A 19,965-nucleotide genomic window follows, 5' to 3' on the forward strand; every position below is an offset into this window, starting at 1 on the left:
AGGTATCACCGCATACTCTGCAATACTCTGATTTTTTAACATCGTGTCTACTGGACTAATAATATATATTTACATATATGTATAGATATATTTTATACACGGTAACCTACATACATACAATGCACATGTATGTATATAGGAACTCTTAAAAGCTCTGTGCCATTATCGTGTCACGGTCTGTTCAGAAGGGTCATATCTCCCAAGTGTCTGGTTAGGAGGGACAGTCCCTCTTTGGAAGGGTGACCAGATGTCCCCATGGAAGACATTTTCCCTGAACCCCTCAAAATCAGAGTTTTATGAGAAAGGCCTGGATAAGACGCTTTGGGCCCTGAAGGTATCGCACAGGAAGGGTCCCTTCTCTGGATTTCCTGCTTTAGTAACCCCTTTTTTTCTCTGTTCGCTGCCTCTTTTGTTTCTGTTCTTTTAATCTCTCTCTCTCTGTTTGCCAATTTCTTTTGGCCTATCTCTTTATTGCCCCTCACTTGCTGACATCTTTACCTCACTTTTGTTTCTTCCTTTTTTATCTTGCTTGTCTGCCATTTGTAATCCTTCTATTCTGCACATACACATATACACATATGTTCATATACATGCATGCACATCTATTCACAGTACTGTTCTTACCGCAACCTCCACTTCCCTCCCAAACTTGTGAAAAGAAGCCTGTGGCGCAGAAATCCCGCTGTCAGGACTGTCGTCTCAGATCAGAACTTCAGACGCTTTCAGCTACGCTACGGTGACACATTCTTATAACCAGGAATACTCCGCTGTCATTAAGTTCAACATACATAAAAATATTAGGTTCCTTAGTTTGATTATTGTTTCGATTTATATAGCGCCATTCTATTCCGCAGCAATGTACAATAGGCATAACACATAGTTCATAAACATGGCAATTTGGATTTAAAGTAACAAAAGGTAAGGAAGGCCTGCCCAAAGATAAACAGGCTTTAGAAAACATGCAAGGCCTGCAGTCAGGAAGCTCTTGAGTGTAGTTATAGGCTACAGTTTTAATCTAATTATTAATACACTGAAATCGATCAGTGGTAATATAATTTAATATATGTCTGGAAGTTTTTGGAAACAGGAAGTGCCCGCACGCAGGGTGCCCTTACAGCAGTAAGGGAGTTAATCGCTGTTGGCCAGCCTATGATGATGTGGCATACACCCGAAGGCTTCTGGGATATGTAGTTTACAAGGTTAACTTGCTATACACATGTGACCGAGGGGAAAGAGAGAGACTGTGGCTACCGGTAAAGGTACGTTAAAATGTTTATTGTTTAGGACTCTAAGCGGATATTTCTTAATTAGCTGAGGTGGTAGAAGCAACTTTTAATTGTTCGAATCCATATAAAACGTAAGTCTGACAATACACTCTTATTCGTTCCACAACAGAATCATTCCCGGGGTGAATGCATTTATTTCCTGTTACTCATTTGCTCGGTAAATGAACAATTTCCTTTACCGGCCGTAACAACGAGTTAAAGGGGGAAAGCGTTTGCTAAACTACGTATAAATATCACAGTAAACAGCCTCTTGGTAGCTCCCTTAGTCTGGCAATGTGTGACAATAAGAATCCACTTCCCATAATGCACCGGGGGCCTCCTTCTGGGTCACCTGACTCCTGGAAGAGGTCTGCAAATGTTCTGTCCCAGTAGATCAGCTGACTGCAGATCACCAGCTCTCCCTAGACCGGCAAACTTAGTAATTTAAGAAGGGGTAGCAGCCAGACATTTGATGACAGAGTCAGATCTAACTAAAAACGGGGTAAGTTAAGATCAGGGTGATATCATTTATATCGGTTATTCTAGATTTTGGGAGCTCGGTAGAGAAAGGTTTAATTGTAAGTCATGCCTTGGGGGTTATTAATAAATTATGGTTTTGGTGCCCAGTGGTCTTATCACCATGGCAACCAGTACACTGTTAGGAATGGGATTATGTGTAAGAAGTTTCATTGTTCTTTAATTTTTCATTACCATTCCCATGTGACTGTTCATAAATCAGGGTAAATGTTCAAGGCGTATAATACAGGATCCATGGTCATTTGCGCATATCCCGATCCTAAATTCAGCCATAAGAAATGACATTTTAATGGTAGAGGTCCAGCGGGTTCCATAGCCCTATGACAATAACATTAACTGTACACAAAACCGACAATAACATGCAAACACATTTAGCTTACAGTCCAGTAGAAATGATCTCGGTTACAGGATGGCATCACATCATTAGCGAGGGCTTAATTAGTAAAATAAGTCTCTGAAAGAAGCTCTGGTTTTCTTTCTTTATCACATAGCCTTTTCTAAAAAAAAAAACCTAGAGCTTCTCAAGGTCACTTCTCAATTACCCCAAAAGCTAACATAGTAAATTGTGGTAATGTGAGGGGATCCCAACGAAACTGCCCTGTTTATAGTGTCGCCACCTTTTCTGACAGGTAGAAACAAGTTTTACCTCTTACATGTGCGACGTGACAATAATGGAGTGTGGTAGCAGCTGATTAAATTATCATAACACAAACCTTTTCCCGAATGTATACTAGTAGGGATTGATTTCCATCCAAGCCAAAGTTAAAATGGTTCCAAAATCCCCCAAGAACGTTAAGTGCAATGGTTTTAGACTTGAGGACCTGCTTGACTCATTGTCAGCCTACTTATACTAATACAGAAATACAAGAATAATGAAGCTTCATCCAAACATTAAAGTTGTAACATAAAGGGGATAAACATCTCTTGTGCATTGCTTAATGTAGGTCGGCAAACTTCCTTTATCCGCAGACCCGGAGGCCGCCATTGTTGTCAGTCATGTGATATTTTGGGTGACGTTCCCTGTTCAGACACCACACTGAGCTAATATTTTTGCAATGTTAATGAAGTCCGTTCCTCCATAGACTTTCCTAAATCCGAATGTCTGGCCGGGTGATTGCCTTTGTATGGTTCCCCACAGTCCGTGCGACGAGGAGTCGGGGTGTTTGTCTTGTATTTGTTGAGAGCGACAGTAACATTTCGTGCTTAGATCATTGAAAGAAAAAAACGACGTTCAAAGTACTAAACCAACATCTTTTGTTTGTTCTTCTAGGATCGTGTGTAAAGGATCAGCTTGTCCATATCTTCCGGCTCAAAACAACCACCGACGAACAATCATGTCTCCCGAAAAAAAGAAACTATTAAACATTTTTATTCTGGGCTTTTCTTTCATGTTCTTATTTACTGCCTTCCAGACCTGCGGGAATGTAGCGGTACGTGTCAAAAGCTCCTATCTATTCCCTACTAAAGTCTTTTTAAAGGGGTGAATGTATTCATTATGCAGGCATTATTCCCTTCTAATTCATAATATCACAAATAGATATTGCGCTTTCAATTTTTGGTAAATTCCCGTTAATCGGGTTTTTAGTACTTTCCCTTGTTAATGTTTCACCTGCCCGAAAATCTGTGTTCGCCGTTGCTGATAAGTATAGGTTGTAGTGCAGTTGAAGCTGTTATATCTTATAAAAAAATATATATATTTCCACGGATACCATTAAGCTGCTGATTAACAATTTTGTTTCTCTCTCTTCAGCAAACGGTTATCTCAAACCTAAACAACACTGACTTTCATGGAAGTGGCTATACAAGGTAACTTTAGGTTTATAACTGTTGTTATTATATGATTCTACCGGGGCGTCCCTGGCCATCGTTGCTGCCTTCTTTGTATAAAGCCTACTACAAGTAAAGGTGCTCCTCTGGGGGGGGGTGTCCCAAAGAACCCATACCCCCCACACCACACACCAGTCGAGATGAAAGAGAACGCTATTTTAGGACTTAGACAGGAAAAAAGGACTGACATAATTAACACATAACATACTAGCGAGACAACACAGACGCCAGACTAATCTCCCGATGCATACAACAATGGCAAATACACAACAGAGGCGAAGGGACTGGGGAAGTAACGCTTAAACGTAGGCGAGACAGGGAGTCAATCTGAATACACATAGAAATGGGGGGAAAAAGAGGCTGAATGTATGAAAAAGCCTAAACAATCCGAAAGCATGGGTCCAAGATTAAAACTATTACCAAGTAAAAAAAACACAGTATCTTATACATTAAAACCATATGAATATACGAAATAAAACAGAGAAAATATAATAGATGGGATATAACCCAGATAATCGCGCATAAACAGGACCGTGTCCTGTTACATTGATTAATAAAGCGCCTTAGCGCTGTACACGACATAAATAGCGCATCACGTAACGAACTGGACTTACGGAAAAAGAATAGTTTGAGGGGCCTAAACTTTTACTATTCTATGTATGTATTTTTATTGGAGCTCTAATTTACTTTACAGTATAACAAAGAGGACGTACAATAAGTGGGTCGAGTAATAAGTAATGTAGTCTCCAGTCCTTTTATTGTGGTATCGTAGGTATAAATAAATTAGGAAAGGAGGTCCATGGCCTGTGGAGCTTACAGTCTAAGTAGTATTGGGTAGACGTACAAAAACCATCTCGGTGTGGAAGTAAGTGCAATAAAAGGTATGCTGGGGGGGGGCACATGATTATGCTACAAAAATATATTAGGCTGCCATTCTTAACTCCCTTCCTGACATTGATAGGGTGAGAGGATTTAAACGTGCAGAGCAGAGGAATAAAGTTATCCGGAATCTAAGACGAGACCGAGGACTGATAAAAGGTCTCAAGTTTCTACTGCAGGAGAAAATGGGCAGACCGGCCACGTTAGATATTGAAAGCCAGGCAGGTTAAACGGGTGACCGGTCAGCTAAACGGGGCGTAATAAGTCAATGGCCTTTCTGCGCCCTTTCGTTACTTTTGTTTTCTTCTCACCGAAAATGTCACAGTGTCTCCGAGTCACAGGTTGTGTGCGTATATATTTGTGTGTATATATATGTGTGTGTTTCTGCGATCTCCTATTTATCAGCCTGTTTTATAAACAATGTTGAAAAGTGAGAATGTTTTTGTATACAAATCCTTTCTTTCTCATAGAAGCAGTATTTATTTTTTATTCTTTATTAATTATTATATATTTTTTTTTTTAGTATTTATCATTATTGATCTCTCTTTCTTCGTTTCAGCCTGGCCATTATATATAGTGTGTTTTCTGCCTCAAACCTTATCGCTCCTTCTGTTGTGGCTATTATCGGCAGTCAGTTTTCCATGTTCCTGAGCGGCTTATTTTACAGGTAAGCGACATCTATCGTTTTCTTACTTTCTTTCAGAACTCTGCATGGCTGGACTGGGGATGGCTAAGCGGCCCAGGCACTTCCAGTAGCCGTCACATCCTATACATCCGCCGGCTGGATATGCGTAGCCGCGCATTAGGATTTCTGTACCCGATCTGCTGCCAGACTATATATATATATATATATATATATGCGGCCCTATTAGCCGCTGGGCATTTGCCCGTGTGCCAGATGGTTCTGGCCGTCACTGTATGTTTTTGGAATTCCGTTTGAAAGAATGTATCTCCAAATGTAAACATGCAGCGCGGCTGAATAATATAAGCAGTTGCTCAATGTATTGTGGTGCTTTTATATGCGCATTTTGTAAATGTCCCCTGCTTTGTCATTTCCCACTAATCTGAAATCGTGTATTCTTAACAAACATGTAAGGAACTTAATCATAACCATGGTGTGAATAATGCTGTCCTGCAGAATAAATGTTTGATTGGTAATAAAGTACGCTGGCGTAATATGAACATTTGCTTTAATCGTTCACTCGTCTTCCCCCTTTGTTTTTTCTTTCTTCTAGTGCCTATATCGCCATGTTTATCCAGCCCTTCACGTGGTCCTTTTACACCTTGTCGGTTTTTATTGGGATTGCCGCTGCAGGTGACTATTTTGTTTTCCGGCCCCCGATGTGCTGTTTTCTTGTTTCTATTCAGAAACGCGCTATCCCAGTGCCAGCCATCACTGAAAATATGCAAACAAAGGGCATACGTCGTCGTTATAGATTTATAGCGATTATTATAGATGGTTCTTTTCCTGCTGCTAAATGCACATTTACAGATCAGAGACATAATCAAAGATTATTTCTAACACAACAGGTTGTATTGCCTCTTTGTATTGAGATAAGCTACAAAACGTGCACCTCTGGCATGTATTCACTAAACTGGCCCTCTGTAGGACAGGTGGACATTAAAGGGACGGTCTGATGCCCCAAGCAGCTTTGTTAATGATGAATGCATGTTAAAAGTACTTAGTAAGCAGTAAAACAGCAGCATAACCCCCTCTTCGCTCGTTAAAAACAGTGGCGGTGCCAAATACGCAGGCTGGAGGACGTCATTAGACCCCTTGGAAATCTTTTGCGAGCTAGAACTTCGGAATCAAGTTGTTGACCTGAAATGTTTTTTTTTCAAAGTTTGAGTTTACTGAATAAATGACTTTATATATCCAGCTGCCCAACCTCCATCTTTTATACATTAAGCTGTATTCACCGGAGAGCTGTAGCTCCATCTCCCTGGATTAACTTCATGTTACCAAGGGCCGACCGCAGCATAAAACATATTAAAGCCGGTGAGGTTTCTTCAGTCACCCCCACTGATTAAACTGTATATATTATACAGGCTTATATATTATACAGGACCAGCTCAGATCAGCTATTCTTGCGAAGATGTTTGCCACGTATGACTCTTTATAATGCGAATTTATAATAGTGAATAAAGGGAGATAAAACCACAACTCTCCCGCCATCTCTTTATTTAGTACGTTGTTTGTTTCTGAATACCGAAGATAAATAAATAAACGGGCCGAGCCATTTCTTGTGATTAAGCTGAACCGGTGACTCCATCGCCCGTTATTTAATACCCGTTCGGCGTGTCTAGCAGTTCATTCACAAAGCCTTAAAGCGCCATCGCGATCCCGCGGTGCACAGGCGCAGTCCACTTTTGTTGCTTTTTTTGTAATGCGACACGTCTTTTGGTTTACTAATTTCAATTTAAATGGGCAAATCACAACAAGCACACGTTTTTGTGTTGAAAACAAATGCTTTGTGTTCTGCCGGGGCTTTGTCCATCATCGGTCTGTGTGATGCTAATTATCACGTTAGATGGTGAATATCCAGCAAACGAAATGCTGAGCAGGAAAGACCAAGGAGCCATGGAATAACAGAAGACCGATTCACGCGTTACGTTGTACCGCATAAGGCCTTTTAATATTCTAAATAGATATACAATACAAATCTTTCACAACCTAACTGGCAATTTTAGAGAAAGAAACATTTCATTGTTATTCTGCAGACAAAGCTCCCTTTTTTTTATTTTTATTTTTTTTTTACAATATGTCTTTCAATGGCAATTTGGTAATTAGGTAAGGTGTTAAAAATGACCCAAAAACAATCTCTTTCAGTGCTCTGGACTGCTCAAGGAGCCTGCTTGACCGTTAATTCTGACGAAGACACTATTGGGAGAAATAGCGGCATATTCTGGGCGCTTCTGCAGTTCAGGTTCGTTTTAACGCTTTTGGCAGGTTTGATTACTCTCAAAGTAAATTTAGTAAGTTAACTTTGTTTGCTTTGGTTTCTTCTTCAGCATGCTGTTTGGAAACCTCTACATCTATGTGGCATGGAAAGGAGAAGTTAACATATCGGGTAGGTTTCATTGCGGTAGGAGTATTTATCCCTGGTAACACACATCTTCCCCCTAAAAACATCTTTAAGGAGGGTCGCTTCTGATCTCCCACGAGATATCTTGGCGTCTGTATGCTGAGTACACGGCTAAAGAAAGTTCTCTTTCTCTCCGTATCAGAAAGGGATCGCCGGACGGTATTCATAGCTCTGACCGTCATCAGCTTGGTAGGCACCGTCCTTTTCTTTCTCATCAGGACGCCAAATGCTTCCGGGTCAGAATCGCTGGAGGATGACGGAGGATCAGACAGTAGCCTCAGTGGAGAGGGAAACATGTGAGTGACTCCTACCAAAGCACACAAATGCACTACTGCGCCACTAAAGCCATGTCAGAAATAAGCAACATGATAAACCCATTGAGATGCAGATAAGAACCATTCGCTGTAAAGCCCTTAAAGGAGAATGCCCACCATTTTTTTATTAGTAGATTAAAATAATGTTTTAAAAGCATTGTGCCGTCTTTCCTGGGATGGCAGGCAGTCAGTTCTCACAGGCTTTTATCCTTGTAATGTTTCAACCAAACACTTGGGGGCGCCATAAGCAACGTGTTAGCTTTTTATTTCTCTTTTTTTCTTCTTTCTTTGTGGCAGTGAATATCATTACAATGCTTTGGTGAACAAATTTAAAATTGCTCACATAATATTTTATTAAGTGTTTTTGCCTTTTTCACAGTCTATGTGGTTTTATTTGCCAGTCATCTATCATCCATTCTGGAGTCAAACAAAGGCTATTATACTCGGTGCTCATTCCCTTTGCATCTGGATCAACCGGTGCTCTAACATTAAAGTCAAGTAACTGTAATTGCCTTGTGATACAAACAGGCCAGGTTTTAAAGCTACATAATGAATAAACACAGAGCATACATCAGTCTTGATGGCCGATACATTGAACAACCGTTACCGAAAAATACATTCTTACAATGCCATATGATCGAGCTCCAAAACTAGCACTGGACATGTAAAATGCAGTCTAGGCTTGTGCCTGCGAAGCCTTATTCCTTCTTTCAGTTAATTCAGGTCCCTGATGAATCTTTAAATTATTTGTGATCATTCAAACTCTGCAAGCTAATACTAGCACAATTTCTGAGGACCTGCAGCAGGACCGATATATTGTTCTAAAAGCGCTCCCTTCAAACCACATCAATACACCTCTGTCTTTCCCCTTCTTTAACCCCTTAAGGACAATGGGCGGTCCCTAAACCCATTGAAAACAATGCATTTTGAGCCTGTACCTGTATGGGCTTTGTCATTAAGGGGTTAATTTAGTTTGTTGGTCTCGTCTGCCTGCACTGGGGGGGGGTGTTATGTGCTTTAGATCCACTAACCTTACAAAGCATTGATATAAACATATTCCATGTGTTTGCTCTGAAAGCATCTCCTGTACCCCATAACTTATGTGTTGATTCTTTTCAGCCACAGGTCTTCGCAAAGCAACATGTCAAAGGCCGTGAATGCTTTCAGTAAGTGTCCGCTTAAGGTGATTGTGTTTGAAAGGTAGACTTCTCCCCCAGGAAACCTTCTAACCGTCTCTATTCACACGATGTTTTGCAGCCAGATCTATGAAGCTGTGTGTCACAAAAGAAATGCTACTGCTAAGCATATCGATGGCGTACACAGGTACGTGTGTTATTATATCGGATTATCGGAGTGTCGATGCAGCGCCGCACCTATACCGGTTTGTCAGTCAAGTATAAATATTTTGGAGATTACTTGAAACGTTAACCTGATGGAAACTGAGATCTGTGGCTCACGGCGGCACAGCCGGTATATCGTTATTTTAACTTTGCTTTGCATTAGCACCCTCCCAAAGTATATCTGATCCAATCAAGAGCAGAGAGATAAGTTATTGATACCTGGGGGTGACAAGACTGCCCTGGCACTAGCGGCCAAATAAATTAACCCCGGCTGATGGCTGGATATGAGAGGCCACACGTTATGCTTTTATGATCATGCAGCCAGGCATTTCCAGCCGGTTTATGGAATGGTGTTGGCCAGTGGCCCACCGGGCATTTGCATTGTTTTTCAGATGGCCGGTCTAGGCCTGGTTGCCATTTTTTTGCAGCCCCTGTCTGGGAATTCTTTCAAAGCTGAATCTTTGAATGCTAAGAAAATGATCCCATGATAGACGCAATAGTATTATTAATAAATAAAAAAAAAGGCAATTACGGCAAATTTTAATATCTGAACACCGTTTTAATGAGAAACGCTACTTGGCCAGGGATGCCTCTTGGCGTTGCATGCTTCGTGAAGGAGCCTACATTCATGGCACGAGTGCATTAGGCCACGGCACACAGGCAATACAAATGTTGTTTTTTTTCTTTGTGGCTGGGTTACCACTGGACCCAGTGACTCCCTCTTTGTCATCGGCACAGAAGCTCAAAGTGCTACTCATAGAAGCCGGCTTAAAGATTAGTCATCCGGGGAAACGACGGCAGATGCGGATACCAGATGAGACTGAAATGCCCCCTTTCTCGAAGCCAAAATCTATAATGCGTTTCTACATTGTGTGTCACCGGACTGCCCTTTATTTATGTGTTAGCAAGACGTTTAGTTTGACACCGAAATAGGCCAATAGGCTAATAGAACCACATTTGTCATCCAATGGGATAGGGGGCCGCATCACATGTATCAAATGGCCCTCTTCAGAATCCATTATCCAGAAGGTGACAGATTGCCGGACGTTTCTAGCCCTGGAATAGAAAAACGTTATTAATTTATATGCTCGTTTTTTATTCTCTCAGCTGCCTTTTGCCAATATTGTTGTCTATAGAAGACGTTTGTGAGATGATATGATATGGTTTGTGAGACGATATGATATGGTTTGTGAGATGATATGGTTGTGCATTTGTGTTACTGATGTGAAATCCTGATGAATTGGCTTCTGTTCTTCACATCAGGATTGAACATAACGCATTAAAGATGACTGCGGACTGGCAATGACTGCTGTATTAGTGATTGTATACCATAACAAAAGGTTTTGGCACCTATGTGTTCATATGCTATATATTCATGTTAAACCCTGATGTCTAAATGCCCAATTTATTTTTATTTTTCCCCCTAAGGGTTGGAACTCACATTTTATTCTGGCGTGTATGGAACCTGCATCGGTTCTATTAACTGGTTTGGAGCTGAAGCCAAGAGCCTTATCGGGCTGTCTGGAATATTTGTCGGCCTTGGAGAAATTTTAGGTTGGTATCTATGGGTTTTTTCTAAACATGTTTATGTTTAAGTATGCATTGGACTGGCGCATGGTCTGTGGTCATCTTGTATAAGACGGTCTGTAGTCTTTCCCTTTTCTGTTAAGACCAAACGGGTGACCTCACTTTCTGTGTGTGTATATACACACACACACACACACACACACACACACACACACACACACACACACACACACACACTGTAGACACTGTAGACAAATGTATTGGGACACCTGACCATTACACCAACAAGGACTTTTATGACATTGCATTCTAAATACATAGACATTAATATGAAGTTGGTCCCCATTTGCAGCTAAAATGGCTTCCACTCTTCTGGGAAGACTTTACATAAGATCTTGGAGAGTTTCTATAGGATTTTTTTGCCCATTAATCCAGTAGAGCGTTTGTGAGGTCAGGTACTGATGTTGGACGAGAAGGCCCGGCTCGCAATCTCTGTTCCAGTTCATCTCAAAAGCATTCGATGGGTTGAGGTCAGGGCTCTGTGCAGACGGTCAAGTTCTTTCACTCCAAACTCATCCACACACCGAACTTATGGAGCCTGCTTTGTGCGCCGGGACGCAGTCATGCCGGAATAGAACAGGGCCTTCCCCAAACTGTTCCCACAAAGTAGGTGGCACAGCATTGCGTTAAGATTTTCCTTCACTGGGCCTAGCCCAAAAGCCTGATTTCAATAATTTTGATTAGTGTCCCAATAATTTTGTCCATATAGTGGTGCACAAAGCAAGGTCCGTAAAGACATAGGCGGATGAGCACTACGTTTCCCCTGAGCTTGTGATACTCTTGAATAGGACGTTGTCTTTTTCTCATCTTGTCTGATTCACGGCTCTGTAATATCCGTGTCTATTTTGCAGGTGGTGGTGTTTTTGGGTTGCTCAGCAAGAACAGCCGTTTTGGTCGGAACCCTGTGTTCCTACTCGGTTTGGTGGTTCACTTCCTGGCATTCTACTTAATCTTCCTCAACGTGCCCAACGATGCCCCCATCGCCTCTCGTGATGGAACGTTCAGCCGTGCGTTTGTAGATCCAAGGTACCAAACTCTTACTTTAATCTATTCCATCAAGGCTCCTCAAGCTTCCCAGTAATTTCTCCCTGTTCAAGTCAGGTAGCCATTGCTCCAAACTATTTTCTGCTGGCACCCCCATTCTGTTGTTGCTCTATATTGGTGTCGATGTATGCGCTCTTTCCTGGATCATTTGGTTCTGTGTTTGCTTTCTTTATAATCACGTCAGTGTTTTATAGCTCATCAGCTAATGTGTGTTTTCTGAAAGAGGCTTTTACGGCCTCAGTTCCTATATAGTCACAATGTAAATAATACAGTAATGTATCCGATACATTAGAAAACAAGGTACATCTTTGCTATTGGTGTAAAATGTTAGGAGAAGTGCCTGGAACGATACAGATAAACACAGAAAAGAGATAAGCGCAATACAATTAATAATAATAATTCACCTATGGATCCGCTAAACGATCCCCCAACACTCCATGTCTGTGTGTTGCTATGGTGACACATGCTAATGCACTAACTGCAATCATGAAGCAGGGGTTATGCCATCTACATCACTGTTTACTTTGAACTTGTATGTTTTATATATATATATATATATATATATATATATATATATATATATATATAAGGTTTTGTAGCAAAAATTGGGCTGAATTGTTTATTCCATAAAAGTCACTTCAGCCATGTTTATTGGGTCATCTGGAATCATGGGTTAACATGGTGTGTGTGTGTGTGTGTGTGTGTGTGTATATGTGTATAGATATAGATATATATATATATCCTAGTGTTATGATTAATTTATCCTCTTTGGTATCATCATCTACCCGGGCTCCATGGGAGTAATCATGTAGTAACTGCAAGCCATCAATTTTCATTTTGAGACTTTTCAGGATGTTCATGTGTCCGCACCACAGCGTATCACAATACAAGATCTGTAGAATGCTTGTGATAAATTAACACTCACATTCTGTTGTCTTTTGCAGCAAGTTCCTGGCCCTGTTCAGCAGCTTTTTGCTGGGACTGGGAGACAGTTGCTTTAACACTCAGCTTCTCAGTATTCTGGGGTCTTTGTATGCGGAGGACAGCGCTCCTGCGTTCGCCATTTTCAAGTTTGTTCAGGTATACAACAAAAATCTTCAGACTGTGTTTTCCATGACTATACCACGTGTCTTTGTGGGCTTGGACACATAATCAGAAATGCAGACAAAATCTCATACTGTTCGTGGCTTGTTAAATGTAAATGGAACGTTACGGGGAACGTGGGAAGCATGAATTGTTACAGAAAACATTTTTGCTTGCATTGATGGAAATGCAAGCAAATGTATAGGTCAAGAGGAAGCAGTATTTCATTTTGCTGTGCGCAAAAAATGCAAATTAATCTTTTGTGTTGTTAATTTGCAAGTTGTGAACTTTATTAACGTTCAAACCTTTCTATTATAAAATGTGATTGCCTTAATGCTGTGTGTGGTAACAAAACATGTTTCGTTCCGGTGGGAAGGTGATATAGCTGTGAAATGAAGGATACAGTTGTATTCCGTGCGCTGTATAGGAAACTCATAGTGAAGATTCCACTTTTCTGCGAATGACTTCTAAGTGCACTTATTTACTTGCTGTCTTACTCGAGGCATACAGTCAGCAGTCACTAATCCGCACTTTCCTTCTCTTTCAGTCCATAAGCACGGCTGTGGCTTTCTTCTATAGTAACTACCTCCTCCTGCAGTGGCAGCTGCTTATCATGGTGATATTTGGCTTCTTTGGAACCATTGCGTTTTTCTTTGTGGAGCTGGGGGCCGTCCATCAGGGTCCTCAGGACACTCGCTACGGAAGTATATGAGCGGACACGCTGTTACCCACACACCGACTATGAATCGTCTGCTTGCCAATATACTGGGCTAGGAATGGATAACCAAATCTTACCTTTGAGTTTAGAGAGACTGAGAACCAACTGGCTGTGATAAACCCCGTGTCCCAACATCCTATAGTTTTGCTTCTTACCATCATATGCCTATAAAAGAAATTGGCTGGTATCTACTGTAAAGAAAGCGGCATACAATCTACTCAGGCTTGCAAACTTGGAACTGTATTAACTACTACACAATTGGCGCAGAGATATTCTGGATCCTGTTTTCAGGAGTTTCTAGACCTGTTCTCAAGTAACACTTTCCAAAGCATCCTTGCTTGACCACAATTGGAAGAATTCACTCCGCAGTCCTGCTGGCAGACTGTTTTGTGCTTGCGGAGTGGTTTGTGGCACTACCTTCACACTGGTATGGGAATTCTGTGCACCGTGTAATGGAATCTGGCATCACTATTTTATACTATATTTTACAGACTATGCTCGGGTTTGTTTTATTATTATTAGTGTTTTTTAAGTTTGTGTAAAAGGGATAAACCAGGGTTGTGTTTGCACCATCCTTGAGGATTTGATGACTGATATCCGTTATTGGATGATATACTTGAGATCTAAAGTTAATTATTATATTGTGGAGACGGGGAAAAAAAGCCAGAGGTTTGTGTGATTTAATTTAACCAATTTCTTACAGGCAATGTGTGAATATAAGGCTGTTTATTGCCCAGATGAGCTTTTGAATTCACCGCTACTATCTACTACAAAGGATCAACTCGGCCCTTTTTACAGAAGTCAGATGTTAGGGTTGGTCCTACGTAAAACAAAGTAAATTTGTCTTTTGAGTTTGCCGAAACCCTGTTTTATTTGAGATTTTTGTCTGCTTTGCCTAGGCATTTTATACGGTGTCTTAACATGCTTAGGCAAGCTAGGATTTAAAAAAGACAAATGTTCTTAAAAAAAAAAAAAAAAAAAAAAAAAAAAAAAAAAAGAAACTTGATTAAATCTACCAGTATATTAATTTAAAGGAAAAAAGGGTTATTTTAAGCGGTGCTTATAGATTACATTTTGATTGGCGACTTATTTAGTATTGCAATATGAGGGCACTGTTGGAAGAAAAAGATCTTGATTTAAAGGGGAAGGCTCAACTTTTTTTTTTTTTTTTTTTTAATCAATATCAGAAATTAAAAATGTTTTAAAAAATATTATGCTGCTTTTTTGTTTTAAACATTCTACTTCTTTGATTTTATAATGTGTTTAGGACAGCTACATATTAGCCATTTATAACATATGCACTGGGTGATATGTTAGCACTAGACAATTGTCCGGGCCCCTTATCATACTGCCTATGGCAAACAATAGTGCGGCTCATTGTTAATCACCCAGTCAGAGACTCAGCCTGACGATGAAGGAACGTACTTTATTAGAATAACCATAAATAATCGGCTCATTGTGTTGTTTTGAGCAGGGAAAGTCACCAAAGTATCTCTTGACAAATATGACAGCCTCCGGGTCTGCGGATAAAGCACGTTCATAACATCAAACCAAGGTTGTGTCCATGCTTAACCTACATTATTGTATACAGTACTGTATTCTATGAAGAAGGGGCAAAGTATTTTTTTATTGGATTTCCCCTTTAAATACTGGTTTCCCTGTGTAGTAATAAGTGTTGTACACCTTACATGCGCATACATAAAGCTGGATGCACAGGGTGAACACTAAGCCATCAGAGTTCCCTAGCTATTTAACCCCTTAAGGACAATGGGCGGTCCCTAAACCCATTGAAAACAATGCATTTTTGTCATTAAGGGGTTAAAGTCTTTGCCAAAATGTAATTCTTACATTGATCACGCTCAGGACTATGACTGCAAATTTTTTTTTCTTTTTTCCCCTTGTTTAATGAAGAGAGAAATAAACAACTAAACTGTACAGTCTCTGTATCCCACATGACCATTTACATCCTTTTTTGTGGTTATTTCCTATCAATATTAGTAATGACAATGTTTGCTGTTCAAATGCCACATTCCAGTGAAAATATGCAATTTGATCTCGTTGGTGTCATAGATACTCGTTTTTGATTAAAAAGCATGCACTTTTTTTTATTTTGCATTAAAGGCATCAGATTGTCAGTAATTACACTTTTTTCAGTGGTGCTTAAAACCAGAGTGAAATATTTTAGAACAATAAACTGTTCAGTATATACACAAGTGTTCGGTATTTATTTATGAAGTGTCAAATGGCTACAAATCTGTGTGCAGTATGTAAAATATAGGCATGTGTAACAGATTAGGGAAAAGATGTCCGTTGTCCTCCTTCCCTTGGTTAATAGGGGGTCCTGCAGTCCCCTGTTAATTTTTGTAATGTATTGAGGGGCATTATTTGTGTGAGTTTTAGGTGAGAACATGCAAGTTTAAATTGGCTTGCCCTCGCCTGTAATTCACAAAATTTTAAATCTTATGTCCTCACAAGGCCTTGACTTAACCCCTAACTCAACCGTCCATAAAACTTCTCAGCAAATAGCCCCAAGAGTATAATATCTTAATATCGGGTTAATATGTGTATAAGCAGTCTGTATAAAAGTTTATTTACAAGGTATCCTTGGGCAATCTCTGTCTCGTAATAGGATAGAAAAATAAAAAACAAATGGTGTAACAGAGTAATACGCCAAACTCTGAACTCTCTGTGCGGGTGAAGTGGTGCAAGAAGTACTGGCAAGGACCCTCGATAATCATTAATTTTAAAACATTTTACATAACATGCATCTGCTATAGTATCCAACAGGGCCGTAGGAAGGGTGAGACGAGAGGGGTACTCGCCTCGGTGTGAGGGGGGGGGGGCGCACAGCCACCCCGATCAGCAGCTGCAGTCTCCAGGACTGGTTGAGGAGATCACGGATCTCTCTAACCAGCTCAACAGGACCCCATGGTGTTTTTTTAGGGGATTCATGTTAAATCACATTGTGTGTGTTTGTAAACTGGTGTGTGCAAGGGCAGTGTGTTTGTAAGCTTGTGTGTATAAGAGCAGTGTAGGCATTTGTGTGTTTGTAAGCAGATGTGTGTATGTGTGTAAAGGAAGGGTTGTGAGGGCAGTGTATGTGTATACATGTGTGTATGTACATGCTTGTGTAAGGGCAGTATATGTGTTTATGGGCACGTGTGTGTAAGGGCAAAAATTGAGCAGTGCCGACTCAGCTTACACAAATTATTCAGCAGGCAGGCTCTACTGGCAAGCGGAGCTGGATTTTTAAGCAATGTTACAGAAAAAACTGTCTGCAGTTCTGAAGATTTTCATACATTAGTTTACACCAAACAACGGTTATCTTGCTTAATCCCTTTTTTAAGAGGGCAGTCCATGGCAGTGATTTCAGGCTGCTAGAAGTGTTTTGCAGTTTAAATGCACTTCCACGTATAGCCACCAGGGGCTCTAGAAACCGTATTTAATGGTAGATCGGCAGCATTCATCCCATCTAGTCTGCCCATGCCTATAGCAGACAGGCAGCATTTCCATGATGACTGGATCCATTCTATGGATCCCCTCACTCTAAATGGGTTGCAGACAGGACAGAGGAGCGCACCATAAGGCAAATGTGTTTGTTTTTTTTATTACTGGACCTAATCTATTCCTTACTGGATGGATAAGCCCTAAATCTGAATGTTGCCAAAATCCCCCTGTATGCCTTTCACCTTTGACAAACCCTTTCATTTGTAAAACGTATCATCTATGAATAAATCACTTTAATCACTAAAGCTAAATGCGTAGTTTTGAGCAGAGAAAAATAATAGGGACAGATCATATATATATGTTTTTCCCTGCTTCTAGGGAGCTTGAGTTTTCGATTTTCCTTTGAGATTAGAGAGTGCAATCTTGTTGATTTATGAGTCTGAAATGCTTCACGATTATAAACCTGAAAAGAAAAAAAAAAGAAACCTCTTGTGGGTTAGAGATGAAATAGAAGGAATCTGAATGCTAGAATAAGAGCTGAGGATTCCTTATCTGTATCAGCGCTCCAGGGATAGACAATAAGAAGCGCATATCTGTGCAAAGACCATTTTTAGTAGTAGTAATGCATTCAAAGATACCTTTAATGCCATGGTGGTCCACGTTCCTACACTTCAAGTAGGTGAGATTACCTGAATTTCATCCTGTTGATGCGGCACATTTTCCTTGTGAGAGGCCATGGCAATTACCATAGTTGTTCTATAGTTAGATCTGTAAGAACCCATCGGCAGGGATAGGCAAAGCGTCCGTACGAGGACACCAGTGTCCGTGGCAAGATTTGTGAAGCTCCGTAGAACATCATTAGATTGTCCACCATAAGCAATGTTGGTGCCTAGCTCTGTCATTGGTCCATCCAGTCTGTAAACACTCAGACCTTAATTAGTCCTCGGTCTCATCTTAGATTCAGGATATCATTATGCCCGTCACATGCATATTTAACTTCTGCTGGGATGTGGTAAGACCTATCTACACCCCCCACAGCTTCCTTACATCTAAGACTCTGACCATCTAGTGTTAGATTATGAACTCTTGATATAACATTTCACCTCCTTTGAAATACAATTCTCTCCTGTGTCTATACCACCCCCCCCAGTCATTTGTATTTAGTCTTTCCTGATATATTTTTATTCTGCAAACTGTTTACCATTGGCACCTTTATAAGATAGTTAACATGGCTTGATAAAACGTCCTGTGACATTGTCCCAAATCATTAGTATTTATAGCAAGCGCACAGATCTATTGTATTATACATTTATGTTGCAATTACATTATTTTCCTGTATCTTGATGTTTGAAAACAACTTAATCTTATTTATGGGGAACTAGACTTCAGAATACGCATGGTAACGGAGGAACGGAATGCATGGTCGAAGGCCCCGGTGGGAAAATACATTGTAGAGTCATTGTTTATTGCACGTCAATGATTGTGCTTACAAGACAGCAAAAGCTTGTAAAATACTTAATGAAATGAGCTCTGGATGTAGATCACCTCCTTTTGAGACAATAACGGCTGGTATTAGATATAAATTCCAATTATTTTTTTTCACAGAAACAAAAGAAGTCACAAAAGAGGGCATTTTGTGAACACACTCCCGCTAACACCAATATAATAACTACTTAAAACAAGATATGAAAGATCCAACTCATGATCTAGTGCCACCAGATGACCAATAGACATTATCACTAATTCATTCACTTGTCATATCCCAGTGGATAATTGAAACTCTCTACTAACTGCCCACCTTCCATGCTTTCACTGCTCTAATCCATTCTGGGCTAGCGTACCTAGCGGGGGGGGGCGGTCCGCACCGGGTGCCGCTCATCAGGGGGTGCCAACTTGCCGGCACCCGGCACCCCTCCAGAGACGGACAGTAATGTCCGCCGCTGGAGGAGCAGGCTCGCAAGAGAGCGGTATCGGCGGTCTTTAACAGACCTCCGGCTCCCTTGAGTGATTTTAAGCCGGTTCCCTTGAACCGGCTTAAAATCACTCAAGGGAGCCGGAGGTCTGTTAAAGACCTCCGATTCTGCTCCCTTGCGATCCGCGTGGCAACTGCTGCTGTGCAGAGGGCACTGTGGGCGCGGCTTCAGTGCCGGCGGGATCTGACAACAAACCCCGGCGGCACTGAAGCCGCGCCCACAGTGCCCTCTGACCCGGAAGAAGACAGAAGAAGAGGAGCGAAGAGGAAGACTGCTGTAAAAAGAAAAGACTGCTGTAAGAAGAAAAGAAGTAGAAAAGTAGGTAGGAAATCATTCATTAAGACTGAGTGACAGTGGATTGGTATGTGTGGAATCTGTGGATTGGTATATGTGTGGATTAGTATGTGTGGAATCTGTGGATTGGTATATGTGTGGATTGGTGTGTGTGTGGAATCTGTGGATTGGTATATGTGTGGATTGGTATGTGTGGAATCTGTGGATTGGTATGTGTGGAATCTGGATTGGTATATGTGTGGATTGGTATATGTGTGGAATCTGTGGATTGGTATGTGTGGAATCTGTGGATTGGTATGTGTGGATTGGTATGTGTGGAATCTGTGGATTGGTATGTGTGGTATGTGTGGAATCTGGATTGGTATGTGTGGTATGTGTGGAATCTGTGGATTGGTATGTGTGGAATCTGTGGATTGGTAAATGTTGATTGGTAAATGTGTGAGAGTGATGGGTGTTATGCTGTACCATTTCCAATGTCTTTTTCATTATAATTATGCTCTAAAGTACATCATAACTCCCATCACTCTATACTGTTCCGTACAGTGGCAGAGCTGGGAGACAGAGTCCTTGC

General features: G+C 40.8%; 1 protein-coding gene across 3 annotated transcripts; it reads left to right on the plus strand.

Moving 5' to 3' along the window:
* Window positions 1-1,161: 1,161 nt before the first annotated feature.
* Window positions 1,162-14,313, plus strand: MFSD11 (major facilitator superfamily domain containing 11). Of its 3 annotated transcripts, none has more exons than XM_053453942.1 (14): window positions 1,162-1,259; window positions 3,073-3,232; window positions 3,553-3,608; window positions 5,068-5,175; window positions 5,744-5,823; window positions 7,339-7,435; window positions 7,521-7,579; window positions 7,737-7,890; window positions 9,028-9,074; window positions 9,166-9,231; window positions 10,677-10,802; window positions 11,687-11,861; window positions 12,824-12,959; window positions 13,510-14,313. In XM_053453942.1, the coding sequence occupies exons 2-14, from the start codon at window positions 3,137-3,139 to the stop codon at window positions 13,672-13,674; spliced, it is 1,365 nt and encodes a 454-aa protein (XP_053309917.1). In that variant the 5' UTR covers window positions 1,162-1,259; window positions 3,073-3,136; the 3' UTR covers window positions 13,675-14,313. The 3 variants fall into 3 exon arrangements, with proteins under 3 accessions (XP_053309917.1, XP_053309919.1, XP_053309918.1); XM_053453944.1 differs by having other exon boundaries at window positions 9,034-9,074; XM_053453943.1 differs by lacking the exon at window positions 1,162-1,259 and adding an exon at window positions 1,664-1,767.
* The last annotated feature ends 5,652 nt before the right edge of the window (window positions 14,314-19,965 follow it).

This window comes from Spea bombifrons, chromosome 13, assembly GCF_027358695.1.
Source record: "Spea bombifrons isolate aSpeBom1 chromosome 13, aSpeBom1.2.pri, whole genome shotgun sequence".
In the NCBI taxonomy this organism is placed as follows: domain Eukaryota; kingdom Metazoa; phylum Chordata; class Amphibia; order Anura; family Pelobatidae; genus Spea; species Spea bombifrons.